The sequence below is a fragment of the Sabethes cyaneus genome, chromosome 3, assembly GCF_943734655.1.
Source record: "Sabethes cyaneus chromosome 3, idSabCyanKW18_F2, whole genome shotgun sequence".
Lineage (NCBI taxonomy): Eukaryota > Metazoa > Arthropoda > Insecta > Diptera > Culicidae > Sabethes > Sabethes cyaneus.
In genome coordinates, this window is record NC_071355.1 from 49,578,208 (window position 1) to 49,605,360 (window position 27,153).

Below are 27,153 nucleotides of genomic sequence, written 5' to 3' on the forward strand. Positions count from 1 at the left end.
ATATACTTTTTGATGAAAATCACTTTACTCTTTATTACACTCTGATGACTATTCTCTTCCGTGACTATCAATTGCGCTGTCAGTTCGTAATTTCGTTATTCACTGGGGGTTCCACTGCTGCCGGAGCGTCTTCAGGTGCTGCTAGCTCATCGTGTTCCTGGGGTATATTGTCGAAAATCCAATTCAATGACCGCGGACTGGCTGAACAGTAACTGTAGGATTGGTTGAGTCTACGGTCCGATGAATCGTAGATACCGATATCCGAGCAGGTTCTGAAGTTTTCCTGCGGTCCACAGCCCAGTCGTCCGCTGCCATCGGCGCAGTAACCCCAACTATTGCCTAAAAAGAATCAAAACGTTAAAGATGCAGGTCAAAATTTAAGTTCTTTTCAGCTGTGCCATATGAAATCCTATTAGGCTTAAAGGGATATAAACGACTAAAATTGTAAAAAATGGAGAAACTTTGTTCAACAGGCTTTGTCTTAGGACGGCAAGCCACCTAAGTAAGTAGGTAAGTAGCAGATTGAGTAAACGTAATCTACAATGTCTAACCCCAATGAGTATTGATGGTGTAGTGTAGAGCATTATTGCTCCGAGTGAAGGTGTTGAACATTTTTTTGGAGTTGTTGTGCTTGCCGTTGTTATCACATCAAATTAGTAGATTGTTTGAATCCTCATGATAGCGTCCAAAACCGACAGTATTGCTTGAAAAAATTTCAAATCATCGGTGTACGAAAGTACAGGAGATGACATAGATTCGCCCTGGTCGTTTACAAAAATATTGAAGAACAATAATCCGAGTACGCTTCCTTGTGGTGCGCCGGAAAGGATATGAAACGCTCGAGAGCGAGCGGAATTCACTCCGACGTATGCCGTGCGGTCCGTCAGATATGAATTGAGCCATTCTGTAATCCAACCCGGAAGACCCATGTGCTTCAACTTGGCGATAAACAGAATGTGTGGTACAGTTACAGTGTCGAAAGTTTTTGCAAAGTAGATGTACATTGAGTCCACTTGTCGTTTTGCTTCGACTTATCTTGATAAAGGAGAAACGTAGCACACGTAGATTAGTGCTTGTTGACCGGCTCCTTATGAAGCCGTGCTGAATTGAATTGCAGAGATGACTGGTGCAACTACGTTGTATAGTGCGCTGTGGACTAGTTGTCGACTGTTTCAGCCTAAGAGTTGATAATTTTTGATGAAATTCAAACGGCTGTAACTTCCACCAAATAGGACATTTTTAGATGAAACCACTTACATTCGACGGGGAAATTTTTCCAGTTTATCTAAAATATTTTAAGATTCGCAGTTGCCAGTGGACACCGGAGATACTCCAGGTTGTCCCCAGGTATCTCAAAAACTGATTTTTTCCCTCGCTTGTATCTTTTTCTGTCATGGAAATTTAATGATATTCGTTCGTCATTTTGTCCCAAAACTAGACTTTTTCAAATCGATTGGTAAAAAGAGGATGGAAATCCGTCAAGAAACAACCAAGTTACGGCCATTTTCGGGAAATCAGTACTACTAACATGTATGAGTAATTCTAGCCGAAACGGGGCCACAAGGTCTTCAAATATTGGAACTTTTGCACTTAATTGGTTGAAAATATTAAAAAATGAGAATTACACCTTTAATACATACCTCGAAATAGTTGACCCCTCGTTCACCAAGGGGTCTAGAGTATCAAAAAAAGTTGAATTTTGAGCAAACCTTGAGATCTATATCATGTGATATTTCATAAATTTGTCATGAAACAACTAACAAATGGCCCGGTTTTGTAAAGAACATGGCTTTCAAATGGAGCAAAAATTTTTTGGCGGCCATCTTGGATTTGGTCGCCATATTGCATTTTATCAAAAAATCGCCGTTTTAACCATGAGCCCCCCAACCGATTTTTATTTTAAGACCACCTTTGGAAAGCTGAGAAAAAATGCTACAAGAAACATTCATAAAATTAGGTGTGCAATGGCATTATCTGAATAAACTAGTTAGTAGCAAGGTAGCAAGGTTTACAATTTTCATATAATTTTTGTGATATTACCGAAATTTGCTATGAAACAAACTACAAACGACACGGTTTTGTAAAGAGGAGAGATAGGGCTTATAAACGAAGTGAAAAAAAATTGGCGGCCATGTTGGATTTTCTCAAAAAATCGCCGTTTTTGCCATGACCCTCCCAACCGATTTTAATTTCAAGACCACCATCGGAAAGCTGAGAAAAGATGCTATAAGGAACATTCATCAAATTAGATCTGGGATCAAATTGGCTGGGATCTTATTGAGACTCAGCAACTTTTGAGCAACCCTCATACTCGACGTTATATATTTTTAGATTGTATGAGCGATTGTACAGCCATCCTACTGGCCATAACTTTTCGGCTCTCCTTTTGTTTCAGCCCACCCTCCAGCACACAGTCAGAGATCAGGCAGAGTGAATCTCGACCTCAGCTATGTGCTGCGGTGTATGCTCCTTGATCGAAGCTTCTTGATGAGGGAAAAGTAGACTCGACTTTTAGCTAGTATGCGTCGTTGCATCTCCTTATTCGTATTATGGTCAGCGGTGACCAGACATCCCAAATATATGGACTTGTCAACCACTTCCAGTTTATAACCGTTGATAGTCACTGTCCGTGGGAGGCGAACATTGTTTTCTCTGGAGCCTCTTCCTACCATATTGGTATTGGGTTTTCGACGCATTGACTTGTAATTCAATCCTTGTAGCCTCTGTTTGTAGTCTGGCGTCGATTGACCCTGCTGTCTGCTACGCACAGTTGGAGAGTGAATACGACCGCTTCCCAAAACATGATATCAAGATCGTTCAATGCCCAGCTCGGCTAGGAGAAGGAATCACCGGCTTGATTAGAAGGTTCAGTGCACACCAGCGGACCAATGAAATGGGCCTAAGACTTATCGACTTTGCCGCCTCCAAGAATATGGCCGTACGTAGTACCTTTTTCCAGCACAGAATCCACCATAAGTACACCTGGAGGTCACCAAATCAGACAGAATCACAGATCGACCACGTTTTGATCGACAGTCGGCACTTCTCAGACATTATCGACGTCAGATCCTATCAAAGCGCTAACGTTGACTCGGATCACTACCTTTTGATGGTTAAGATACGCCCAAAATTCTCCGTTGTGAACAACATTCGGTACCGACGCCATGCCAGCCTCAGTTAGATCTCGCGCGACTGAAGCAGCCAAACGTCACTGCAAACTACGCGCATTCACTCGAAGCCGAGTTGCTGGAAGAGGACGAACTGTACGAAGCCCCTCTCGAGGACTATTGGAACACCATCAAAACAGCCATCAGCAGTGTAACGGAGAGCTCCATCGGGAAGGTGGCATGGAATCAGCGGATCGATTGGTTTGACAATGATAGTAGGAGGGTAATGGATGAGGAGAATGCTGCACGGGCGGGCAAGATGCACAGTGCCACATGTCAGAACGTGGAAAGACACAAACAGAAGAAGATGCAGCGAAACCAGAATTTTCTAGAGAAATAGCGCTACTTGGAAGAAAAGGAATATACAGAATTAGAGCGGCTGCATTGTTATCAGGAAACGCGAAGGTTCTACCAGAGCATCCCGCAAAGGCTTTGTGCCGCAAGCAGAAATGTGTTGGGATAAAAATAGCAGTATTCTGACGAACGATCGTGAGCTGACCGATTAGTTGAAGCAGCTCTTTGACGAACACCTGAATGGCACCAAGCGAAGAACCATGCCGGCGGGAAAGCGATTTCGACGGTGCAACAAACGAGGAAGAGGTTCCAGCCCTAATGATAGGCGAAGTTAAGGAGGTCATCATGCAGCTAAAGAACAACAAGTCATCTGGGAAAGATGGCATCGGAGCAGAGCTTATTAAAAATGGTACCAGAAAAGCTGACCGTTTGTATGCACCGGCTAATTATTAGAATTTGGGATACGGAACAGCTACCGGAAGAGTGTAAAGATGAGGTTATCAGCCCGATCTATAAAAAGGGCGATAATTTGGACTGTGAAAACTATTGAGCGATCACCGTTTTCCAGGCCGCCTATAAAGTGCTGTCCGAAATCATTTTCTACCAACTGTCACCAATTACGGGCAGATTTGTGGGAACTTATCAAGCCGGCTTCGTCGAAAGTCGGTTTAAAATGGATCAAATATTTACACTGCGGCAGATCGTCCAAAAGGGCGTAAATACAGGGTTCCCACGCACCATTTGTTCGTTGATTTCAAAGGCGCATATGATACCATCGACCGGAAAGAGCTATGGAAAATCATGGACGAGAACAGTTTCCCCAGGAAGCTCATCAAACTGATTAAATCTACGATGAATAGTGCACAGTTCTGTTTTCGGATTTTGGGTGGATTGTTAAATTGATTTGAATCACACTTCATCTAGGTTATGGTCTCTCATGCCTGCTGTTCAACATAGCGCTACAGTGTGTTATGAATCGAGTGGATATCAACATACGGGGTACGATCTTCAACAAATCTAGTCAATTCGTCTGCTTTGCCGATGATGATATAATCGGTAGAAACTCTGTGGTGGTGGCTGAACAGTATACCAGACTAAAGCGCGAAGCAGAAAAGGTTGGGTTGAAGGTAAATACGTCTGAAATAAAGTATTTGCTGGCCAGCGGAATCGAGGCCGATCGACGCCGATTGGGCAGTAGTATATTGATCGACGACAATGAGTTTGAGGTACTCGACGAATTTGTAATTTATCTCCCTTGGCTCACTAGCCACGGCGGAAAACTGGCTAAAGTTGGACGGATACGATGGGCAGGCATGTTGCAAGAATGCCAGACAACTACTCTGCAAATATGGTGCCCGGTAGAACAAAACGATCAGGAGCGCAGCGAGTAAGATGCTCAGACCAGATGGAGCGAGATCTGGCGCAGAGTACTCCGGTGTCCGAGGAATTGGCAGTAACTCACAACCGAGTAAATTGAAGAAACTTTGTTCAACAGGCTTTGTCTTGGGACGGCAAGCCATCTAAGTAAGTAAGTAAGTAAGTAAGTAAGTAAGTAGGTACGTAATTGTTGACTAACTAGAGCAATCCTTTTCACATTTTAATAACTTTGTCACTTATGACCTCATTTCGAACGGTTTCACCATTATTCAAACATAGTTTCTATTCCAATATAAGTTTCCCAACTTCAGAATGTAGTGAATGATGCATCACTATTTGACGTCAACGCCTTGCATTTTCCTTATCTTGTTACCATCGCAATTTATATTTAATTTTTGCAACATTGTCAAAAAATATTTAAGTACATACATGATTCACTTGAGCTTAGAACAGTCCCGTCAATAAGCTCTTTATGACCGAACGGATTACTCACCGGCGATATAAGTCCACTGTAGAACACAATGCTCGCAGACTAGATTATCGGGCAGTTTCAAGCTAACCACATAGGTTCCCGGTAACGTCGAATCAAGCGTCCATTCTCGCCTTCCTGTTGCATCTAGTAATGGGTACTGTGCGTAGCACTCTTCACTCTCCAATTGATTATTGCTCAAATCGCATAAATTGAACACAAAATGCCCGCGATGATTGGCGGTGATAGTCACCTTCACCTCAATCACTGCACCCCTGGTATAGTTCCGAACGATGTCACCCTGCCCGAAAGGACCTCCCAGTTCGTGCATTCGCGGTCGCGCGCTGGCATAATCGTCTCCGCATAGACCACACTTGCCACCGTTTTGTTCCCACTGAACGAAGTAACCGCCACAGTACAATCCGTTGTCATCGTAGTTTGCCGGTGCTTTCGAATTGCAACGCCACCGCGAACCACGTGCTATTGGATCCAGCACCATTCCGTGCCCATTCACTAAGCAAGCAATAACTGTCAATTGGCACAGGACTGCGAGCCATGCTTTCGGCAGCGAATGACACATGTTTTGGCTTTCAGCAAAACTGTTAGACTAGTGAAATTGGAATCAACTCTGTAGGTATTTGCCCGCGGATAAGCCGTACACTGGCCGGGGACGACGTCAAACCGACACTGAGTGGTTTGGCAGTGATAACGGAATGGTTTTATAGACACTTGAACTTTTTCCCAACGAAATTATGATATCAGTTCGTTGCTAGAAGGTGTCACTTGTGGAAGCATTAAATGCGGGAATCGTAAAATAATTTCCACCTTGGTTTCCGTTAGGTTGGGAAGAAATTTAAAATTCATTAAAAATGTGCATGCTAGAAAATTTGGTTGTTTGCAGCATTGAGCTCTATGATCTTTTGGTTGCTAAATGAAGTTACATTTGTCACTTATTTTACACTGATTTATCATTTGAATTATTATGATTAAACCGAACGACGTTCACTGTTCGCTGATATCACATACTGCTTGTACCACCCTAATGTAATGGCACGCGTGATGCTATAAGGATGAGCCCCCCATATTCTCCATCCGCAATTGTTGAAGTGTTTGGTTTGATGTGTGGAGCGCTCGCGGTTTGATATGAAATGTAGAATTGTTTGTCACATATTCGAAAGGTATAAGAAATTTGTCAGACTATGGCACTGAGGTCGCCAAATATTTAACTCAATTTGATATTCGCAACGAAGTTTTATGGTATGCAGCGTTGAATATTCAAATTTCCTCTTTTTGATGCTTGTTATCTAACGTAGTAAAAGATCTGTTTACTTTGTCAAAATTTATTGTCTTATTTTTGCATGTGCCAAAGAATCGGTTTAATTGATGTTACAACTAGGGCAACTTGTCTGAAAATTTATTCAGGGTGTCGATGACCTAAAAAAAGTTTGGAAAGTCAGGGAATGTTTTGACTCAGAGAATGTCAGGAAATTTCAAACGCAATCAGTGAAATGCTAGTCACATGCAGATTGTTTAGATATTAGATTGTTTTAGATATCAATCATCAGCATTTAGAGTTTGTTTTAGATATCAACAAGTGCAGGTTGTTCAAGATACTAAACAAGGTGTTTATTTACATTTAGTTAAAGGATGTATAAGTTATTTTATCATATGGTCACACAAGTTCACAAGTTTGCCTTTTTCTCACATGGACTATTAAATGTCCCATAAAGAATTAACAAGGAATGGATATCTCAAAATTTCATGTCTTTATGCTATTTGGAATGAAAATCTGTAACAGAATTTTCATTAATCTGGTTAATTAAAAAACGTCAAACACATAAATAATTGTATAGTAAATCTGAAATAGTTGAAAAGGTCTAAATATGTGAATGATGACCAATTAACTTCAAAATCCTTAAAAACTTCTTCAAAACATTGAAACACGAAAAAGAAACCAAACTATTAAACTTAAAGTTGTGTGTGCTTCGTGACGACAGAAAAGGACAAAACAAAAAATAATACAGAATTACATTTCAAAACGTAGAAAATGTGTAAATCCCCAAAAAGAGAATGATTTTAAAAAATTTGAAAATGACCGAAAAATTGATCTCGCACTAATCTTAAAATCGCGTCCGAAACAAACGGAAAGAGGAATTTTTTTGAAAGCTGAAGTTAAATAATGCCATCTTTTCGGGACCAAATATCGACCGTGATATCGACTCTTTTTTTTTGTATGGATTTATCACTACGATACGACCAGCATTTCGATCTATTGTGAATATCATCCAGGTGTTGTTCCGCACATCGTTATTTTTGCAGTATCGCTATAGAGTGAGCGAACTGCTTATTATTCGTGCTCAAAGTGTCGGTATTTTTCACCCCCTTTTTCCTTCTACTTTTCAACCAATCTAGCGCTAGAGCCAGGCAGTGCGGAGACTAGTTATAATTTGTCCTTGGACAAGAGGCTTCATTCGCACCTCGAGCAAGTATCATTCTTATAAAAATCCCCTGCTATAAGCTTCATGGTCGGTAAAGCAGAGTTCAGCACAAAGTGAGGGTGTGTGTATATGTGTATGTGTTCCTTACTGCTTTTGCATTACCAATCTCGTTCCTAGAACCCAGGTAGTGGAACAAGTTATAATTTGCCCTTGAACAGGAGGCTTCATTCGCACTTCAAGCAAGTACCACTCTTATAACTTGCCCTAGCAAGACGCTTTCATTGTCGCTGTCATCTGTCCTTAATTGCAAGAGAATTCGTTGGGCAGTATCAGGCGGGCTTTAGGGGAACCCGTGCTGCTACGGATCAAATTTTTACTCTCCGAAAAATCCTCCCAGAACTGTCGGGAGTACAACGCGTGCTCTCGCATCATAATTTTGTGGATTTCAGAGCAGCATATTATACAGTTGAACGAAAACAGTTATGGCAGATAATGCACGAGTACGGTTTTCCGGACAAACTGATGCTGCTGATCTATGCTACCCTGGAGCAAGTGATGTGCTACATGCGCGTTTCAGTGACACTCGAGTGCTTTCGAATTGCGCAGAGGGTTGCGGCAAGGGGATTGACTGTTCTGTATGTTATTAAATATCGCTATTGAAGGTATGATCCGGTGAGCGTGCTTCGAAACGAGAGGAACAATCTTCAGCAAGAGTAGCCAACTTCTAGCCTTTGCAGACGACCTCGACATCATTACTAGAAACCTTTTGACGGCGGAGGCAATCTACGCCAGACTAAAAACGGAGGCTAAGAGGATAGAATTACAAATCAAAGCGTCGAAATCCAAATATATGGCAGGAAGAGGCTCCAGAGAAAACAATTTTCTCCTCCCACGGACGGTGACTATTGATGGTGATGAACTGGAAGTGGTTGATGAATTCGTATATTTGGGATCTCTGGTCACCGCTGACAATAGATTCAACGATTCAACGACGCATTCAAGCTGGAAGTCGAGCCTACTTTTTCCTCCTCAAGACGCTTCGATCAAGGAGCATAACTACGCCACCGCACAAAGCGGACGCCTAAGTAATAATTTGGGTTTTACATCAAGCCCATGCTGGTTTTTGTGACCAAAATTAGTCATAAAAACAAAAATGCAATGAAGATATACGTGAACTTGCCCTATTTGAACGAAAGGTGTTGGGGACAATTTTTGACGGAATGCAAATGAATAGCGGAGAGTGGCGTAGGCGTATGAACCACGAGTTGTAAACCACTACTTGGAAATGGACTTGGATTCCCATGGTAGATTTGGCGAAACTTGGGAGACTACGATGGGCCGGCCACATCGTAAGGATGCCGGGCGATTGCGCAGTGAAATCCGTTCTCTTCAAAAGCCACACTGGCACCAGGAATAGAGGGCCCAACGTGCCAGAATGTGGAACTTGGTACAATGTGGTAGGCTGCAGTGGTCTGGGTGTAAGGGCAGACTCCGCAACCGATGGATTTACCTACGTGGTGAAGTGGCTGTCAAATTCATACGCATAGGTACCAAACTATTAATTTTGACAGGAACCAAAAAATTTGGGAATTCGCCTTTACCGAGGACCATTTGAAAATTGCTCTCTTCACTCCTATATGAGAAAGAGATAGCAACACACCATGCCCTTGGGATTTATGTCAGTGAACGTGCACGTGCACGTCCAACTGAAAAAAATAAGAACGGAACGTCTTGGAAATTTAATTAAATTCGCTGAGAGACGCTTATAAAAAGACAACACTCCCCGAAGATAATTAGGATTAAATTGATACAAAACGTTTTTAAAGGACAGAAAATACTAGCTTATTTAATTAAGCTGAAATTGAAAAACTCCTCCTCGCCTCTATAAAAGCAAAGAATGCCAAAAAAGCTTGAATTACGCGTATATTTGGACACTTTTTAGAGTTCAGAGTTAAATAAAATGTTATAGGCATGCGAGATCTGTTATTTTTCCAGAAAATATGGACGGGAATCTAGAGAATTTCTCGGATATCGCTTATTTCAATTTTCATGTTAAAGAAAAAGAAGGGAAGTTTTTATTGGGAAAGCCAGCGTGACGAAAATGAGCGTTACTCAGTATGACTACCGTTACATTTTTCCTGTGTTACTACAGTGACTGATTGAATCTGAAGCTTAGAGCATTCAGAGTTGCAAGATTTGCATATCATTATTTAGTTTGTATTTGTAGACTTTTGAACTTTGAGTGTCATGTGTATATTTGGTAGACTCGCGGATTTTGTTTTAAATTTTATACAGTTTTTATTAAAATTTTGGTCATGTTGGTGCAGATTTATTCGAAACGTCCACAGATTTCACCAAATTGCCGAAGGAGAAGTTATATTTTGTCACTTTCGTTTCGGTATGGCCGGTAAAGACTGCTATACATCTTTCAAATGTTTGGCATCACTGGGCGTGAAAATAGAAAAGAAACTCGACTCTTGAGTCTTGAAAACAATCTCGCCTCGCAGGCATTTAGAAGAAACTTCGCGTGACAATAAAAAAACACCGGTAGTTATTAAATTTGCAAGGATTTGATTGAATTTAATCATGTTCGAACGGTATTTGGCTGCATTAGAATATCCTGCCGAAGGTGGCATCAATATAGACGGTAAGATAGATGATTTGCATATGTTTTAATAGATACTGTATTTTACTTTTCGCCTTAGATCCGAAGGATTTCCGTAACATTATCCTCTGGTTGGAAGATCAAAAAATTCGTCATTACACAATTGAGGATCGGGCTAGCCTAAGAAAGACTAACTCGGCAGCTGAATGGGATTCGGCTTATGCAAAGTATAAGCTGGATTTGAAGTTTCCTACGGACTTCAAATCCAAAGCTGAAGAGCTAACGTGGCTGTTTCTGTATGCTATAAAGTTGGAGTATTCCGATAATGCCGATCGCTATCGATCGTTGACCGCTGCACGCAAGCTAGATGAAGAAAAGAAGGCAACAGCTGCACCGGAGATTAAATCAACTAATCCGTTCGATAATATAGACTGTATGTTCCGAAATGCTACCCTGTGGTTGAGATTGACGCTAAATTTTTACTTTTTAGTTACTAGTGCGGATTTTGAGGAAGGTTCCCGAAAATTAGCGGAAAAACTAGGAATTGCTTACCATCCCGATCACCTGGTATCTTTAAGAGCCTCCGGCCGGGTTATATCCACTATGCTTAATAAGGAAGTTCTGAAAGAACCGATTATCACGGGGAAACCGTTTCCCATTGACGAAGGAATCGGTATGGGTTACGAAAAGGATCCGGATCTGGAAAAGGCGGCCCGTATCCTGCGGTTGCTGCAGATTCAAAGTGTCCGCAAGCTACAGACGGCAATCAACGAGACGATCGTATCGGTGCAGAATATCACTGCCGATCCACGGACGGATACTACGCTGGGCAAGGTAGGGATGAAGTAAGGCATTTCAGATCAATAAGAGTATGGGTCGCGTACCATTTTTCGCTAATTTAATCGTGAAGTCAGTAATAAAAATTAACACTAATCTTTCTCTGCATCTTTTGGTTTGACGAATGGATATATGTTGAGTATCCGTGTGATTCCGATTGCACCAGCGACTTAGGAAAAGAAGAGAATGTTAGGTTTTCGTTGGGGGTTGAGATCTCGATAAAGGTTACTCACCACTAGCGATGCCGTACATCGCAAATCTGTTAATGATCTGTGGTCGTTTATTCGCTTGAATCCATAGGTAGATGCCCATTCCCGTTACGCCGGTCCCACTAACAATCCGACAAGGAAGACAATCCTTGTGCCGGCCTGACATTACTGATTCAGTCATATATACTGGCGATGCGACGGAAGTTAACTTGAATCGTTCTATTGTGCTAGAGCTTACTGTTATTTACGAATGAAAGCCACTTATAAACCGGTTTGTCTTACTTAATAGTTGTACAACTAAATTTCAGTTATTGGCAAATATATTCCAGAAATAAGGGTCACACGAAGGTAAACAATAATCTGATAAGAAATCGGAGTGCGGTAATGCTGAAGTTATCGATAAGCGAATATATCGACAGTTTTCAATCGAAATGACATTTTCATTTTTGTTACACTCGTTACACTATTTCATGCTACACTGCATTCAATAAACGAGCATTTTCAGTGTTGTTTTCAGAGTATGCATTGTATAGAGCTTGCTAAGTGTTACAAAAACTTATCGTTTTTCACTCAAACGTATATTTTTTTACCGGGGTATAACTGGGGGAAAACAAAAACAAACGTGTAAAATCAATGTAAAATCCAGCCCGGTGTCACCAATACACTCTCACATACGATTTGACAGTACCCCCATACTGATGGGCCCCTCGGTGCTGGGCCCCAAACAACAATGGCCGCTCCATGAAATTTCTATGAAGTGATTTCCCGCCCAGTGCTTTTGACGTTTACATTTGAGTCATAGAAAAATGGCGATGTGCCGTGGGGTCGGTAAAATCTAACAACAGCAACAACAAATCGCACGTCGATGTGTGCGTGCGGCAAACGTCAGCAAGCTCAATTCCAGCGATTGCAGCACTTACATTCCCAAAAGTGTTGTCCGCCAGCTACTTGTAATTTTATCTTTTCGGTAATTTCTATTAAGCGAGACTAGTCTTTTTACGTTTTTGAACCTCCCCCTTGTTAATGGTTATCCTCTGTTAGCTTCCTCCCAGTCTGCTTCCGCTACTGTCACGTAGCCAATTATACATCCGTTTGCTCTCTTAAAACCCCACTTGTGGTAGAAAAACAAAGCTTTTTTTTTTTCATATTTCCCGCCTTGATGGACCTCCATGCCTTTTTGTCTCTAAGCCACTTGCGCAACTGCATTGGTCTAAATGCAAGATAAACGCATCTACTTATTTGGACCTCCTTCCGTTGTTGGGAATTCGCCGTTTTGCCAACCCCTCAGTGGTGATTACCTTATATTAAGAAACATGTGTGCCAAGTTTGGTAGAGAACGGACAAAGCATTCTGGAGTTATGGTAGAACATACATACATATAATTCCATTCCATGCAAATTGTTCCTAAACATAAACAAATAATAAAAAAGTCTGCTTACTATTTACTTACTACTAGTTTTAATTCATTCAAGTCAATCATCCGATTGTGTAATCGCCTCTATTCTACATACCGATCGGACCCGAATCCGATCAGAAACTTCGGTTCGATCAGAATACAACGTATGCTATAACGTTGCACACGTTGATCGGAATGTTTCCGAACGGAACGGGCCCGATCGGAATGTAGAATCGAGGCGAATATTTCCACAGTTTATAAGAAAGTGACGATAAACTCGTAACGTCACACAGTGTTATTGCTTAAAGAAGATTCCGTAATTTTTGACGAACAGCATAAATCTCTACAAAAATGATCTATCTATTTAATGATCTATCCGAATCTATAGTGATACTTGGGATTGATGGAGATTTAAGAAACCTATTGAGATAAAATTATGCTTACAACGGAGAAAATGTCTATTGTATAAATAAGATGTATTTTTAACGGGTTATCTGTTATGTGTAAAGAGTAACGTCTATAAGACGTGTGCGTCAAAACAACACGATTGTAAATAAACAAAATTATAAAAAAATATATTAGAGCATTGTTATTGTACGAATTCTTGTCTAGTATGATAAGCGTAAGCATAGTATGGACGATATTGAAAGTGTTACATCCGAGTGCTGTGGTTCGGGCTGTACAAACTGTGTTCTCGATCAAAGGAGCAAAAAGCAAACTGCATTGGATAATTTCGATGGACCAAATGTGCTATCTGGTGGACGATACCATCAATTTAGGTGCACCCGAATCGAACCGATAACAACCAATACGTATCTGTTTCGATTTCATCTGATCACTAATGATGCTGCGGAAGATGCGAAACTTTTAATTCCACCTGGCAGTCATCTGATGCTGCGTGCCGAGCGAAGTTGGCGTGAAGCATCCCGACCTTTGAACAGTGTGTTTTCAAAATGGTGCAATGAGGCGTTACAAACTGGCGCGCATCGATCACGTGCTGACCGTCGCGCGAGGCCTCTGGTTGAGAAACATGACAAAACTGAACGTGATTTATATTTCAGTCGACCATACACGCCAATCTCGGTGAATCAAACCGAGCGGACTTTTGATGTGTTGATAAAGCTGGAAGTTGATGGAGAAATGTCAGAATATCTGGTAACTTTGAACATAGGTGACGTTGCAGAATGGAAAGGGGTTTATACCGGGTTTTACTGGACGCGCAACATGTGTAGCCATCTGGTGGGCTTTGTACAGGGAGTCGGTATAGCACCAGTTTATTCCATAATGAAAAACATTCTGCAAGATGAAGAAGATTATACAAAGTTGTGCTTGTGTTCCTGTTTTTCCGATATTAGTGGGATTACATTGAGAAGTGATTTATATACTATGACGGGGTTCTGGAACTTTGAATCAACAATATATCTCTCTCGTGAACCGTGTAAATGCGGTGACCGCAGATCTTGTTCGTGCCTGTCATCTAGGAAAAAATACAATGAACGAATTTTCAATCACAGATTGGAAACTATCGACATAGAAAATTTATTGCAAAAATACGCTTCGAGTTCGGTCCAGGTCCTAATCTGCGGAACCGACGTGTTTGTGGCGTTTATTGAATGCTGTATATCAAAGATAAATGTAAGCTATAATTGCTATAAATTTTGATAATAAATAGAAAATTGGATAAAATTGAAATCCTAGTTTATGCTTTTCTCGAGCTGGTTTTGAGCGTGTGACGCCGAGTTTTCTCTTTTTCCCTCTCAAACGATCGCCCGGAGGTTGCCTCTTCGAGGCCACCGCGAGTTAGCTGATTGAAGTCTATTATGGTAAGGCAGGGTTTTGGCGGAACGTTCAATATCTCAATCGGCGGCATTTTATGCTCGACCGGCGGTTTTGGTTTGGGCGGAATCCTGAATCGATAGTCGCTGCTAAAATCCAGATTGCTAAAGCGAGCCCCCTGGATGCTGGACAGCGAATACTGATCCGGTGGTCCGAGGGTACGCATGCGGAAACCCCCATAGGTAGAGTACATGTACCGAATTGGAGATCCTTCCGGTGAGCTTGAACTATCGTAGCAGATCGAGAGGTCTGTGTAACTTATGGGAGCGTACGTGCGTACGGTTTTGGGACGCGTTCGCATCTCACTGCGCGTCCTGGATCTTGTCCTGGGCCGGTGAGTTCGTGGCCGTCCCTTGCGAGTCCGCAGCTCATCTACCGGCGGTATTGGAAGGATGTTCGTGAAGCGGTAGTACTCCAGGAACGTTCGTGCTAAGTTTCGACCGATTCGCATATCTAGAAACAGAAATGTATTTTAGTTTTTATTATTTAGTTGTAAGCCTTCAAAGAAATTCACATCCATCTTCGGTGTATTGCGTTAGAATGTTGGTGCCGTTCAAGTAGTAGCCGCACATTGAAACTTCTAGCGTGTAGGTGTTGACGTTATCGCTAAGCGCATCCACGAAAAACCTTCTCGCTGTACCAGATTTTCGGTCATCTGCGTTGAACATCATATGCTCCTGGCAAAAGTCTTCGCATTTAGAGGCAAATAATTTAGGAAACACCAGATGCCTTTCATATCGGTAGACATTATCGTACGTACTGCCGTATATGAATGTGCCCGTTAGCGTTGAATGAGCGTGGATATCAATAACGAAGTCTACCTGATAGCACTGCAAAAATAAGTTCGATGTAATCGAAATTCTGAATATTCACAAAATTATTTTACTTACGCTTGAATTATCGTACTCCTTCAACATCTTCATAGCGGCTGCGAGAGTCGGATGTGTGTACTGAGACAGTTTGTTCCACGTTCGGTTTAGATCGTGCCCGATAACGTTGCATCGGTTATTTCCTAGGAATACTCCGTCCGGATTGAGCATTGGGATGATTTTGAAGACTACATTTTCGCGTAAGGCCTTCGATATGGGTTGATTTGCTGCCGCCAGATACTCGATGAGACCTTGTACGACGTAAGAAGCAGGTGATTCACCCGGGTGTATCCTTGCTAGTATTACAACCATGTGGATCAGGTTTTTCTGGTCTACTTTTTCCGGTTTCTTCACTTCGTCGAATGTGATAAGTTCTAGTTTGCGATTTTGCTGTAAGTTATTAGAAAAATTTAGAAATACCTTATCGATTGCGAATTGAAAATCTCACAATAGTCATTCCGAGCGTGGTCCGTTCGAAGGATTCGGGAAATTTGGACTCCAACGCATTAAGGTAGGCCTGCAGCTTCGAATAGGAATACGGAAAGGTCATTGCAAACTGGTACACCTCATCTTCTTTGTCGAATCCGAAGGCGAAGCTCAGCACGTAGTGGTTCTGGTGGACCGCTGACTTGTAGTAGAAAACTTCACACCGCGGAAGCCGTTGCCATTTCGGTCGGCTGGACGATTTTACCAGTGGGGTCATTCCGTCTTTGAACAGGTTACGGCTCTTGTTCATGTTTACGATGTTGAAAATTACCCGTTGGTCCTGTTTGACGTTATCCACGGTGAAGTTGAACCAGAAGCGGTACCTCGGGTTGCAGGTGTCGGGCCTCAGAAACAAATCGTACTCAAATTCACCTACCAAATCTACTCGGCCCAGATTACCAGTTTCAAAGGCGGCATCGAAGCACAGGTGACCACGTTTCGCTTTGCCACTGTGACCTGTGAATGAATACGAACATTTTGATACCCTTTATCATATAGGTATAGCCGAAAATATGGTACTGAAAGTTCAGACTTGATATTAGTTTTATGGATAGGTACAGGTGTGAATTTATGAATAAGTATAGGTGTCTGTAACAAGACAAACGCTATATGCGTTTATTGTTTTTTTCTTCTGCGCACTCTTTATATACCTATAAAATATACCTATATTTAAGTCGTGATTAGAACAACTCTTTTTGAAATTGCTGGGTAATGTGGTAATTTTGGATTACTTGTCGAGTGTCAGTAGTTCAACATGTCTGAAAATTATTTAAAAGTTTTTAGTTTTGTCATTTTGTTTGGTTCAGGGATGGTTCGATCACTTAGACTCAATTTTGATTCATTTGACACTACCGTCTCAGCCGAGCAAAATTTGACAAAGTTATGTATGAGACATTTGTATAGAACTCGTTATTATTTACAATTTTGCTGAATAAAGTGTTGCTGTAACTTTTGTAGTTACGGCGCTACAATGCTAGTACCTCTTTAGTAACTAAATGAACGTTCATTTAGTTACTTATGAGGTACTAGCATTGTAGCACTGTAACTACAAAAGATACAGCAACTCTTTATTCAGAAAAATTGTAGATCTAGTTATTATGTACAAATGTCCCATACATCAGTTTGTCAAGTTTTGCTCGGTTAGGACGCTACTGTCAAATGAATCAAAATTGAGTCAAAGTGATCGAACCATCCCTGGTTTGGTTAGTAAATGATTGGATAATGCGTAAAACAGACCTCATAGTGGTCCTTAGCCTTTTATCCAGCAAACTCCCATCCCTACCTTCACGTGGTAGCAGTCGGAATATGAGCAACCTTAGCGGAGATCGGGTAACCAACCCTACTCCGGTGGAAACATAGATCTTATACCAACCGGGAAGGAGACACAGTGGTGTCCCGACACTGTAAGATGACAGCCCCATCACGAGACTCGGTAGCGTAAGCCATACGGCTACCTATCTAAACCTTCCTACTGCGTTCCAGTTGCCGAGTTATGAAAGTGTATGCCGAAATTAATGTAGAGACACTACAGACACGAAGGAGCATCGCAAGAGCTCTGTTTGCTGTCGATAAGTTGCAGGGAAGAATGATTGTCCTGCTATTCTTGAAGTGATTGATCTATAACGCACGTCTCAGGGCACTGCGTAATAATTAGATGTTGAGGATACCTTTTCAACGCACCAACTATGGACGAAACAGCTCTTTGATCTGTATATAGCGAGTTGTTAATCGGAATTGACTAAGAAAATTGTTAGTGTTTCTACTTGTATTTTTTTCCCTGTGATTGTTATTAGTTTGAGTTACTCATCCATCATTGGGACTTTTTTCTGTTGATGCCGACCTAATAAATAAACAGATAAATAAGTAAGCAAGTATCAGAGGCGAACGCCAAATTAGAAAAAGTCTTTATAAAAAATCAACAGTAAACAGTAAACAAATAACAAAAATCAGAAAAAATAAAAAAAACAAACTAGATTGATTTATTATTTAGATCAATTGTGTTTTAGTTAGGTGTTAAATAATATTTTTACTAATGATCGATATCGAGCTGGGTAAATCCCGGAATGCCCGTTCCGAAGTCTGACGTATGCTTCTTGAATGAAACGTCTTTCGTAGAGAAACGTAGGCCAGTCTTCCATCTTGAATGTGTCGTTGAATCTCCTTATTCGAATTATTATTTCAAATATATGAATTCGTCAATAGTTAATAATCACTGTCCGTAGGAGACAAACGTTTATTCTAGAGCCTCTTCTTATTATATATATGTTTTCGACGCGTTGATCTTTAACCCAATCACCAATCAGCAGTCCGCTGCGTGATTCGAAGGATCAGCCGCGTCAGTTTACCCAAATTATCGTCCTCATGCATTGATTTACCATAGCGCTTTACGCTCAACTGTATCGTTTCAACAAACATTTTTGTTGAATAGTAGCTTGTTCGACCATTGTATAGTCAATTACCGAGTAACAAGCGCTTAATAAGCTGTTATTCAACAAAAATGTTTGTTGGGGTACCCGCTTTGAAATCTCCGAAATTGGCATGTAACGGGTGGCAACTAAAATTTTGGAATTGTTTCGAGGCGTCTATGCACAGCAACAAACAGGCTCAGAGCCAAATGAGAGTATGTATGTGTTAGACAGTATTTTTTGTTTTGCTTCTGCTTGTCAAGTTTTGCTCAAAATGGCGTCCAAACAAGAAGCATTTCGCGAGCGTGTTGTACGCTTTTACAAATTGCGCCAAGATCTCAGCAAAAAGTATACGGTACAACATTTTAAAAGCGAAAATGTTGCTGCTTCGACTATTTACCATATCCTAAGATCCCCAACAACTACTCGCAAGCAAGGTGTAATAAAATAGCCATTTATCACATGAGAGGACGTTTATTACTCTGCTAAGCTTTTATACAACCGGCGAGTGACGCATCCAGAAGCTAACTAACTCACACATATGATTATTGGTCCCTATTAGGCAATGCATCAAGATAATATTTTTAGAGGTATATGCTTTTACATGTTCAAGTTTATAAATGTTAAATCGTTTATTATTACACGCTTTCTTTTTTTTAATTTGTTGAGAAAATTATATAAGCTCTTATGTAGTCCATTGGCCGAATCGTTTTGGTGGAAGGACTGTCCGACCACTTCTAGTCACAACATTAGGTGGATTGTCTGACGACACTTCAGATGGCAAAGATTGAATAAGGGTAGACTGGTCATCTGTACAAGATTGCTTATTAACTACTGGAAGCTCTTGAGTACAAGTGTTGCGCTCGTGTGAATCTGTTGGAGCTGGAAGCGAACGATCGAAGGACGAATTACGATGATTTCCCTGTATGGGTATAGTTGTGGCACATGTTGGTTGATCTGGCGGTAATGGCAACGGCCTTGGTATATCACATTCCTCCTCTAACAAGTCGCTACTGCTCACATCACTGTTTTTAGACTGAACGATAAACCGTCGATTTCGTCGGAAGTAATTCCCGAAGTTATCTTGGATAATATACGATCGATTATTAACATTGCGCACAATCTCACCATAATACCATTCTTTTGAATTTTTTTTAAAGATGATCCTATCTCCAATATTCAGCAGCGGAAGTCCTTTCGCCGTTCGGTCATAATACTGTTTCTGTGAATCACGCTTCTTCTTAATTCTTTCATAAATAGTGTCTTTTTTCGAAGATTCTATAAACAGAAGCTCTTTACTCACTGGAAGCCGTGTTTTGATTTGTCTACCAAAAAACAATTTACTCGGAGGGAGTCCCATGCTTGCAACAGACGTAGTATTATATTCCAGCAAACGATATTGAAATTGTTCAACTTCCCCTGTTTCGTAGCATCTCTTCAAAATATTTTTAGCTATCGCCACTCCCTTTTCTGCTAATCCGTTACTCTGTGAATAACGCGGACTGGAGAATTCAAATTTTATATTGTTTTTATTCGCATATCTTTCGCATTCTAAACTATTGAATGGCACGTTATCACAACGTATTTGAGTAGGATAACCATAGCTGTTGAAGTATGTGTCAAACAGTTTACAAATACTAGACATCGTTTTATCAACAAGACGATCAGAACAGACAAAACCAGAATACGCATCAATCAATACGAGCCAATCGTGACCAGCATATTCATATATATATCGGTAGATAGTTTTTGGAACGGATACTCAGGTAGTTCATCGTGCATTAGCGGTTCCTTCTGATTGTTCCTTTTGAATTTTTCACATATTTGACAACTCATTACTAGGTTTTTAAGGTCGTTAGTCATGCCAGGCCAAAAGAAATGGCTTCTAGCTCTCGCTAAAGTTTTTTCGATTCCCAAATGCGGAGCGTGTAGCCACCTGCTAATAACCACCTGTAATCCAGTGGGAACAACCAAACGATGATTTTTAAATAGAAGTCCGTTTTCAAAATGAAGTTCGTCGCGATATTTGTGAAAACTCTGACTAGTATCATCTAGTTGATGATAGGAAGGCCAGCCATTTTGTACATATTTCACTATGCGCATATATAGTTCATCTGAGTTCAGGGTTTGTTTATAATATTCATAGTTATGCTTTGACATACAAGCGTCTTTTGTCAAAGAATGAATAACTGCCTCAAGTTCACTATTTCTTTCACCAGTTTCGGGCAAAGGGGCTCTGGACAATCAATCTGCTACTAACATGTTTTTTCCCGGAGTGTAAACAATGTTCAATCCTGGATACTTCAACAGTATTAAAAACATTCGTTGAAGTCGTGCAGTAACTAAATCAATATCCCGTTTTACAAGTGTTTCAAGCGGCCTGTGATCGGATTGTACCATGAAGTCCCGGCCATATAGAAAATAGTGAAATCTTTCACAGGCAAACACTACAGCCAACAGTTCCTTTTCAATTTGCGCCCAACGTTGCTCACGCCGTGTTAATGTTCGTGAGGCATAGGCTACCGGCCCATGATCCTGTAACAGAACACAGCCTAGTCCGTCTTTCGAACTATCTGTCTGAATTGTGCACGCTTCATTCGGATCAAAAACAGCCAAAACTGGTTTTGAAGCAATGGATGATAGCAAATCGTCTAACTCCCTATCATGGGTATCAGTCCATTCCCATTTGGAGTCATGATGCGTTAATTGGCGAAGATGCGTGGAACGTTTTGATAAATTGGGAATATATTTTGCGAGGTATTTGAAAAGCCCCAAGAGCCTCGAAACTTCTGCTGCAGATTTTGGTTTAGGCATCTTCAGAATGGCGTGAACATCTTTATCAAGTGGACTAACTTTACCGTTACCGACTATGCTACCCATAAACTTAACTTGACGCACACGGAACTGTAATTTTTCTGGATTAAATTTAACATTATTCTAACGAGCTCTATCTATAACACGTAGAAGAGTTTGATCGTGTTCAAATTCGTTCTCCCCCGCAATCGCCAAATCATCGAAGTATATCTCAACACCCGGGATATCGCCAAAAATTTGCACCATCCTTCGCTGAAACATTTCTGGCGCATTACTCAAACCAAACGGCACGCGATTCCAGCGATATCTTCCAAAGGGAGTCATGAACGTTGTCAGGTCTGAGCTTTCTCGATCTAGCTCCATTTGCCAGAACCCGCAGCTCAAGTCAAGAACAGAAAATACTTCTTTTCCTGAAAGGCGACTAAATAAATCCTCTTGAGTAGGAATTAAGAAGTGTTCCCTCTTGATGCAGTTGTTTAATGGCTTGGGGTCTAAACATATTCGCAGCTTGCCATTGGATTTTTCAACGATTTGCATGTTGCTGACCCAGTCTGTTGGGTAATTAACAGGACATATCACACCTTGTTGAACCATTTGTTCTAACTCCAATTTTAAACGTTCATGTAAAGCATGAGGAATACGTTTTTTATAATGCAAACATGGAGTGCTACCTTCCTTTAGCGTAATTGAAAACATGCCTGGAAATTTACCCAGTCCTTCGAAAATATCGCGATAGCTGTTAATGAACTCGTCTTTATTTTTTGAAAATTGAACCAGCTTTTCCACTGCATTGAGACGCTTGATTAAACCGAACTCGACACTGGACTCCAACCCTAATAAAGATTCAAAGTTGTCATCTACTACCAGAAACGAGGCGACATGATTTTTATCATCGGCTGGATCCACGCATAAAATTTCAATTTGACCATGTATTTTAATTTTATTCGAGCTGTAATCATACACATGAGCGTTTCGGAAGCTATTATTAGGAATTTTTAATTTATTGACAATGTTAATCGGAATGCAATTGACGTCAGACCCTGTGTCGATTTTAAAAGTAACGGGAACACCTTTTACGTTATACATCTTTTTCCACGAGTGCGACCTATCCACGTTGCGAGGACCATTGATTGTATTCGAGCTTATTCTAAAATATTTATTTTCACATGTATTATATGCATTGCCTACCTGTCCTACAAAAGAAAAGTTACCTGCGTCACTCCAGTTAATTGAAAAGACTGATTTCTCTGGTTTTTTATCATGCTTCAGCGGTTGCTGAGCCATTCGTGTACCACGGATCTCCTTTTGATTTTTCTTCCGGCAACAATTACTGAAGTGGCCCGTCTCACCGCACGAGTAGCACTCTGCACTCTTAGCAGGACAAACGCGGCGATGATTTTGGTTGAACGGTCGTCCACAGCTATAACATTGGTTCCGAACAGTATTCACCTCCTTCTGTTGCTTTTCTGCCTCCTGTCTCGTGGCGATTGAATTCACCTCCATCAAATTCACCTTTTTGTCCAACAGTTGTTTATTCTCTGCCGCAGCCTCAAATATTTTGCATGTTTCAATCACTTTCGACAGCGGATCATCACTACCATCGAGCAGTTTTAACTGAAGCTTTTTGTCCTGAATGCCAATAATAACACGGTCGCGCAACATTCTTTCACTGTAGGGCGATTGGCAAACAGCACACTTAAATTCACAATATTGTACTTGCGTTCTTAGCTCCGTCTCAAATTCGGCAAACGTTTGCCTCTCCTTTTGCGTGATAGTGTTGAATTTGTATCCTTCCATAGCAATATTCTTTCGTGGCAAGCAGTATTGATCGAAAGCAGCGATAACCTGTGCAAGTGTGAGTGTAGTCGCACGATCGGCAGTTTCTTCGGAAGCATCTTCGAACACCTCACCAGCACCATCACCAATTTGATTTCTGTCTCGGTTTTCACGCACATCATCTTGCCCGAATAAGCTTTCCATGTTGCTATTGTTAGGATAGAGCGAATTATAAATTTCTACACCGCGTGTTCCGATAAGCCATAGGAACATTGCTATCTTATTTGATTCACTCTCGTTCATTTTTCCACTTGCGCGTAAATAGATGGCAAATGACTGCTTCCAACGCGGCCACTCCTTAGCAAGGTTTGCACAGTCAAGCGACTGCGGGAGACGAAGATCGAATGCCGACGCCATTTTTGATTTTAATTTTTTTTTTTCCGTCACTTATATTTGATTTTCCTAAATTTTCCACTCCACTGTGGATCGCGTCATCACGAACAACACACTTCTTACTGCCGAGCGAATTTTCTTCTGACACCATGTAATAAAATAGCCATTTATCACATGAGAGGACGTTTATTACTCTGCTAAGCTTTTATACAACCGGCGAGTGACGCATCCAGAAGCTAACTAACTCACACATATGATTATTGGTCCCTATTAGGCAATGCATCAAGATAATATTTTTAGAGGTATATGCTTTTACATGTTCAAGTTTATAAATGTTAAATCGTTTATTATTACACAAGGTAGAGGAAGACCAGCCAAAATTATGGACGCAGAAGGACTTCGTTCTCTTTCTCGTGTCTTCAACAACAAGGATTCCGTGAGGCAACGGGATGCCGCAAAAAAGTTCAACGGTTCCCACCTGTACATCGGCAATATATTAAGGGGGCATAGTACTTTTTACACCATATTTTTTGCCTAATTTCAAATATTTTATTCTCGATAACGCGAAAAGCGAATCGACTCGGGTTTTTTGCATTCCAAACATTGCACTTTATACTAATATTTACAATTTTGTTTGCATATGTGTACCTCTTCCCCTCTCCCCTACGGCTCCTTGAACATGATCGTTCGAAAAAAACATGATTTGCGGTACCATGGATTGGCGCTGGGGGTCTTATCCGAATTGAAAAATTCCAAAAAGAAATGAAAGTATATTAAATTATCTCGTGTTTGACCCATCCTTTTTTAAAATTCGAACGCATAACAAAATGGCGGATATTAAAACATAAAAGTAAGGTTTTTAGTCGAAAAAATTGACTTTAAACATTTCTAAAAAATACAAAACTAGTAATATCAAAAAAAAAAAAGGATGGGTCAAACACTAGATAATTTTGTTGGCTTTAAAACAAAAAAATAATCATGAGAATTGCTTGAGCCGTTCTTGAGATATTTATGGTACCGACTTTCAAAACCTGGTTTCGAGAAAAACGACGTTGAACTTTTTATTCGCCGTGTAATCGCTCCAGACATGCGCGGTACAAATAGTTGTAACTTTGTCAATTTTTGGAATTCATTGAAATGACTTGAAACACAAATGGTCAAAATGTTAATCTTACGAAATAATCAATAAAAAAAATTTCGATTTTTTTAAGTTGAAAAAGTACTATGCCCCCTTAAAAAGAGTCGAAATAAAGTGCTGAAAGAAGACAAGAGCCCCGGAATACACTGAGGGACAGATTTCGCTGAAATCCCGAAAAATGCGTTGTTTTGGCATGGCCCATCCAGCCAGCTTCGGGGTACGATTCTGTCTGGCCAGCCGTCGTATGTTTGAATCTCGACTGAGAGGTGCTGCTATAGAGTATCGTTGATCGTTGTACTAGCCTCGTAATTGTCATATACTCTAACCAGCTGCGAAGTCCGTCGATAAAGAAGTTCTCAACAGCACTTTTATACCTATGGCTTTGCTTTTTGGGTTGTTTTGGACGACAAAAGTTACTTCCCCTTTCGAAGACGAATATTCCTGGAAATGATCGATACCATGGATAGTTCTACTGGATCTCCGAACATAAAATTCAAGTTTAAACCTAAGTTTGAAAAGAAAGTGATGCTGTACATTGCTATTCCAGACAGAGGTATTTCAAAGCCATGGTTAAGGCCTTTAATGGTTTGTTCTGCCTCAGTGTCACCCAATCGAAGATTACTTCGGGATTTTGAATTCCTTGGTGTACAAAAATAGCTGTAGAGCCACGAATTGCAAACAGTTGATTGGGAGAATCACCCCACTGTCACAAATGTCATTCCCATACATTTTTCGTGTAGCCAACATCTCATCTAGCCCACAACAAACTTTGCCTCGGACAAAATGTATTTGTGAGTAGCCCGCTCTAACTTCAGCCTCGGATGAATGTGTATTGGTAAGAGCTCGAACAAAGTTACTTTTTTGCTTTTTTCCATTTTGTGTCGGACGTGTAGGAAGCGTAAAAAGATGTTAGCCGCCTCTTTACCCTTCAGTTTCATACGCCTGGGTAGAATCAACAGAAGCATCCGGCAGGTTGACATGACGGCCGTACAACGCTCCTGTTCCGACATCCAACGGAAGCTTCGCCGAACAGCCGATTACGAACCGTTTTCAAATGTTCACTAATTTTTTTAACAATGACCAATGTACCTTTAATTTGAGTAAATCAGACTTCTTCAGCTATCGTTGTCTTTCTTTGACAGCTTGAGAAATAAATTCCAAAATTTTAGTTGCCACCCGTTATATGCAAGCAATGGCCCCCATAAATCCCCGCCTAGACGGACGTAGTAAGATCTGCAACAGCCGTTGTAAGCGGCGTTGATCTACGCGTAATACCGCAATATATACAGCAATCGAGCCGATCGCCCTTTCCGTAAATGTGACAAACCACACCTTCCACCCACTCTTCTGATAGGTTTTTATCTTCCCAAATCTCGGAAATTATCCAATAAAGCACCGTTGCTAGTGGTTCCTTATAATTTTTGTTCTTCCGGCAGTCGATCTATAGCACCGGCTCAATTATTTTTCAGTTGGCTGATCTCTCGATCTCTGAGAGCCGAAACGTTAGTACAAACTAGTTTTGATTAGTTGTTCCTATAGAGAATAAAGGCAAAGTGAACATTTTTAGTCTTACGAGACTAATAGCTGGTATGCTTTTTATATTTTTTTCTGTAGTATAATTTAGCAAGATCTCCAAACCTTTTTTGTGTGGTTTCTTATCGAGAAAATTTTTTAGTAGATCATGATATTGTTACCTCACGTTGAAATTTCATGAGCAAAGATTGGATTTTTCAATTATATTTATGGTAAAGCAAAAAAAAAAAGCAAAGCCTAGGTGCTACATTCTGTTATCGAAACTTGACCTTCTGTTTTTATACGACAGACTTCGCAGCCAGCTGTTAGAGTACAGGACAATTGGCGGGCCAGTTGCTACGATCATATTGATTGCAACAGCCTCTTCCAGCCAAAATTCGCGAGATTTATGGTAAAATATGTACAGGCTTCAAAACATTCATATTTAGCACGACACAATGTCAGTTCTGTATATGGTTTCTTTAAGCAAACATAACATAGTGCATAACATTGAGAAACTGGAAAAATTAATCTCTTTTTATTACTTTGTTAACTTTAAAATTCTTTAAGATTCCAGCTTTTTCTCATGATTGAATTTAACGTATGCGTTCCTAGCACAACATTCACGTTCTTTTTAAAAATTGATCAATTCATTGTATATTTTTTCACGTAAACCGTGTGGGAATAGTATACTAAACATGGTAGTTTTTCACTAGATCTCAATAACTACTCAATTGTTAAAACTTTAGCACGACCAATGTTTTAACCACAGCGACAAATTTGGGCTTTAAATACGTAGTAGATTTGCAAACTTACCTGGAGGTCGAATGATAACCCGGCTTACATTTCCAAGTCCTCCTTCACCGTCACTGTCCTCGCTATCTGAAAAGGACGTAGATTTTCATCGAAACCAGTTACTATTGAAAAACTCCCGTAGCAAGAGTACATTTAGGTATCCAAATCAATGAAAAATTTCTATTTGATGTCACGACTTAAACAACCTTCTTCCGCCCTCTGATACATGCTAGTGTGCTTCAATGGATCACATGGTTCGGAAAACATTTTGAGAACACTTCCTAAGACACGTTCTAATACCACAACTAATTTCAACCAATTAGTCTTAGACGATAAA

At 40.6% G+C, this 27,153-nt stretch overlaps 4 protein-coding genes across 4 annotated transcripts; 2 read left to right on the top strand and 2 right to left on the bottom strand.

Annotated features, from left to right (window-relative positions):
* Positions 1–79: 79 nt before the first annotated feature.
* On the bottom strand, positions 80–5,887 carry LOC128739565 (uncharacterized). Its single transcript, XM_053835059.1, has 2 exons — positions 5,332–5,887; positions 80–339 (listed from the first exon to the last, which is right to left on the bottom strand). Exons 1-2 carry the CDS (start codon positions 5,885–5,887, stop codon positions 80–82), a joined length of 816 nt encoding a protein of 271 aa, XP_053691034.1.
* Positions 5,888–10,233: 4,346 nt separating this feature from the next.
* LOC128743023 (RNA transcription, translation and transport factor protein) lies at positions 10,234–11,306 on the top strand. Its single transcript, XM_053839530.1, has 3 exons — positions 10,234–10,392; positions 10,451–10,783; positions 10,841–11,306. Exons 1-3 carry the CDS (start codon positions 10,332–10,334, stop codon positions 11,197–11,199), a joined length of 753 nt encoding a protein of 250 aa, XP_053695505.1. The 5' UTR covers positions 10,234–10,331; the 3' UTR covers positions 11,200–11,306.
* A 2,119-nt stretch (positions 11,307–13,425) lies between these two features.
* LOC128739567 (NADH-cytochrome b5 reductase-like) lies at positions 13,426–14,454 on the top strand. The gene has a single exon (XM_053835060.1). It carries the CDS (start codon positions 13,426–13,428, stop codon positions 14,452–14,454), a length of 1,029 nt encoding a protein of 342 aa, XP_053691035.1.
* Positions 14,455–14,491: 37 nt separating this feature from the next.
* LOC128741339 (cytosolic carboxypeptidase 6) lies at positions 14,492–27,083 on the bottom strand. The gene is made up of 6 exons (XM_053837099.1): positions 27,023–27,083; positions 26,838–26,903; positions 15,946–16,439; positions 15,519–15,887; positions 15,143–15,458; positions 14,492–15,081 (listed from the first exon to the last, which is right to left on the bottom strand). Exons 1-6 carry the CDS (start codon positions 27,081–27,083, stop codon positions 14,492–14,494), a joined length of 1,896 nt encoding a protein of 631 aa, XP_053693074.1.
* Between the last annotated feature and the right edge of the window lie 70 nt (positions 27,084–27,153).

Bases quoted from the DNA above. Each gene is read 5' to 3' on its own strand.
- LOC128743023 (XM_053839530.1), top strand. From the start codon at position 10,332: ATGTTCGAACGGTATTTGGCTGCATTAGAATATCCTGCCGAAGGTGGC. The intron at 10,393-10,450 runs GTAAGATAGATG...TTTTCGCCTTAG, and splicing joins AGGTGGCATCAATATAGACG to ATCCGAAGGATTTCCGTAAC. The intron at 10,784-10,840 runs GTATGTTCCGAA...TTTACTTTTTAG, and splicing joins TCCGTTCGATAATATAGACT to TTACTAGTGCGGATTTTGAG.
- LOC128741339 (XM_053837099.1), bottom strand. From the start codon at position 27,083: ATGTTTTCCGAACCATGTGATCCATTGAAGCACACTAGCATGTATCAG. The intron at 26,904-27,022 runs GTTGTTTAAGTC...CGTCCTTTTCAG, and splicing joins GTATCAGAGGGCGGAAGAAG to ATAGCGAGGACAGTGACGGT. The intron at 15,459-15,518 runs GTAAGTAAAATA...TTATTTTTGCAG, and splicing joins AGGAGTACGATAATTCAAGC to TGCTATCAGGTAGACTTCGT.
- LOC128739565 (XM_053835059.1), bottom strand. From the start codon at position 5,887: ATGTGTCATTCGCTGCCGAAAGCATGGCTCGCAGTCCTGTGCCAATTG. The intron at 340-5,331 runs GTGAGTAATCCG...GATTCTTTTTAG, and splicing joins ACAGTGGACTTATATCGCCG to GCAATAGTTGGGGTTACTGC.
- LOC128739567 (XM_053835060.1), top strand. From the start codon at position 13,426: ATGGACGATATTGAAAGTGTTACATCCGAGTGCTGTGGTTCGGGCTGT.